This window comes from Silene latifolia, chromosome 1 (genome assembly GCF_048544455.1).
Source record: "Silene latifolia isolate original U9 population chromosome 1, ASM4854445v1, whole genome shotgun sequence".
In the NCBI taxonomy this organism is placed as follows: Eukaryota; Viridiplantae; Streptophyta; class Magnoliopsida; order Caryophyllales; family Caryophyllaceae; genus Silene; species Silene latifolia.
This window is the reverse complement of record NC_133526.1, coordinates 55404260-55406050: the sequence shown is the minus strand read 5'-3', so window position 1 is coordinate 55406050 and position 1791 is coordinate 55404260. Positions and strand designations below refer to the sequence as shown.

The 1791-nt window shown below is 47.5% G+C and overlaps 1 protein-coding gene across 1 annotated transcript; it reads left to right on the top strand.

Annotated features, from left to right (window-relative positions):
• The first annotated feature begins 698 nt into the window (after window positions 1-698).
• LOC141647144 (uncharacterized) lies at window positions 699-1322 on the top strand. The gene has a single exon (XM_074455212.1). It carries the CDS (start codon window positions 699-701, stop codon window positions 1320-1322), a length of 624 nt encoding a protein of 207 aa, XP_074311313.1.
• The last annotated feature ends 469 nt before the right edge of the window (window positions 1323-1791 follow it).

Sequence of the window (1791 nt, the reverse complement as noted above, 5' to 3'; positions counted from 1 at the left end):
TGATGGCACGACAGACCCCTTTGATCACGTAAACCAATACAAACAAAAAATGATGACAGTAACGACCATTGGGCATGTAGAGGAAGCTTGCATGTGTAAGAGGTTCAGATCAACAATGTCAGGACCGGCACTCCGATGGCTCGTAAGTGTACCTAACAGACCTATATCAACATTTGCCGACTTGGAAAAATGCGTTCACGCAGCAGTTTGCTAGCAGTCGGAAGCCACAAAAGCACGCTGGTGATTTATACCGAATAGTCCAAGGCGTCAACGAGACGATTGTAGAATTCAACACCAGGTTCAATAACGAAAATGTAGCAGTACGGGAGTGTGACATGTCAACAGCAGTGGAAACATTCATGAGGGGCCTACACCATGATTCAGACCTACATAAACTATTGACTATGCATCCATGCCACAGCTTTGAGGCAGTCCAGGAAAAAGCCACAACAGCAATCAGACTGGAAGAAGATATGCTCGCCAGAGCAAGCTTACCAAGCACGCCAAGTGTATCGAGTACATCAGCTGTAGAAAAATCAGGCAGGAAATAGCTCACTAGGAAGAAGGAGGAGAGATACAAACCATATGGTAAAGGAGTAAACAGAATCGACAATACGGAGGAAAATCAACAGTTTCCTACGCTGGCCGAGTATGGGTTCACAACTGGCATCGGGGGAATTCTGAAAGCACTAAGGAAAATGGGAGACGGGGTGAGGTGGCCTAGGCCGCCATTAGAGGGACAAGCTTGGAGGAAAGATAGCAAGAAGAAGTGCGAGTTCCATCGTGATATTGGACACACTACGGAGGATTGCTACACTTTATGCAGGGAGATCAGGCGCATGTACGAGCAAAGGGAACTGTGCCACCTATTACCATGTGGGGGCAAGCAGGAAGATAAGGTGGGTTCCGCAAAACAGGTTAAACCCTCCACACCGCATATATGCACTAAGCTAATAAACGTGATAACAGGCGGCTCAGAGCTAAGCGGATTAACATATTCAGCAGCAAAGAGACACACTACCGAGACTAAGGGTGACAGGCCAAATACCTCCTGCAGAGTTTCCCACAACGGCCTGCCTGCTGTCGCCTTCGACGAGGAAGATGTCCATGACAGTCAGGAACACCATGACGCACTTATCATAACACTGTCAATGGCCAATTGCACGGTTAGGAAGGTCCTAGTAGATACTGTCAGCTCGGTCAGTCTGATCATGCTGAAAACCATAGAAAGCATGGGATTCAGCGAGAAGGACTTGAAGAAGAAGACCATCCCACTGGTGGATTCAGTGGGGAAACAGCTAACTCACTATGAGAGATCGTGATCCCAACCTACGCAGTAGGAATCAAAAAGCAAGTAAGGTATTTGGTCATTGATGGACCATCCACCTATAATGTTATCCTTGGAAGACCATGGCTGCATCTAATGAAAGAAGTCCCCTCAACATATCATCAGTGTGTGAAATTCGCCACACCCTGGGGAGTGGAAAAGATACGTGGAGATCAGGAGGAAGCTAGGGGATGCTATAAGAAGGCACTAAAATGCACAGGTAGCCCCCCAGCATAGCAATTACAGAAGCAGCACATCTAGGACGAGTACGTCGAGCCCCCAACCGAGGAGTTGGATCAAATCAACCTGGACGGTCTGCACCTAGAAAGAACGGTGTTAATAGGGGCAGAGTGCACAGGCGACCTCAGGCAACACCTAATCAAGTTCTTGCAAGCCAACATGTATTTTTTTGCGTGGTCCCATGACGACATGGTAGGGATAGACCCATATATCATAACACACAA

Excerpts from the sequence above, each read along its gene's own strand:
- LOC141647144 (XM_074455212.1), top strand. The coding sequence starts at position 699 with ATGGGAGACGGGGTGAGGTGGCCTAGGCCGCCATTAGAGGGACAAGCT.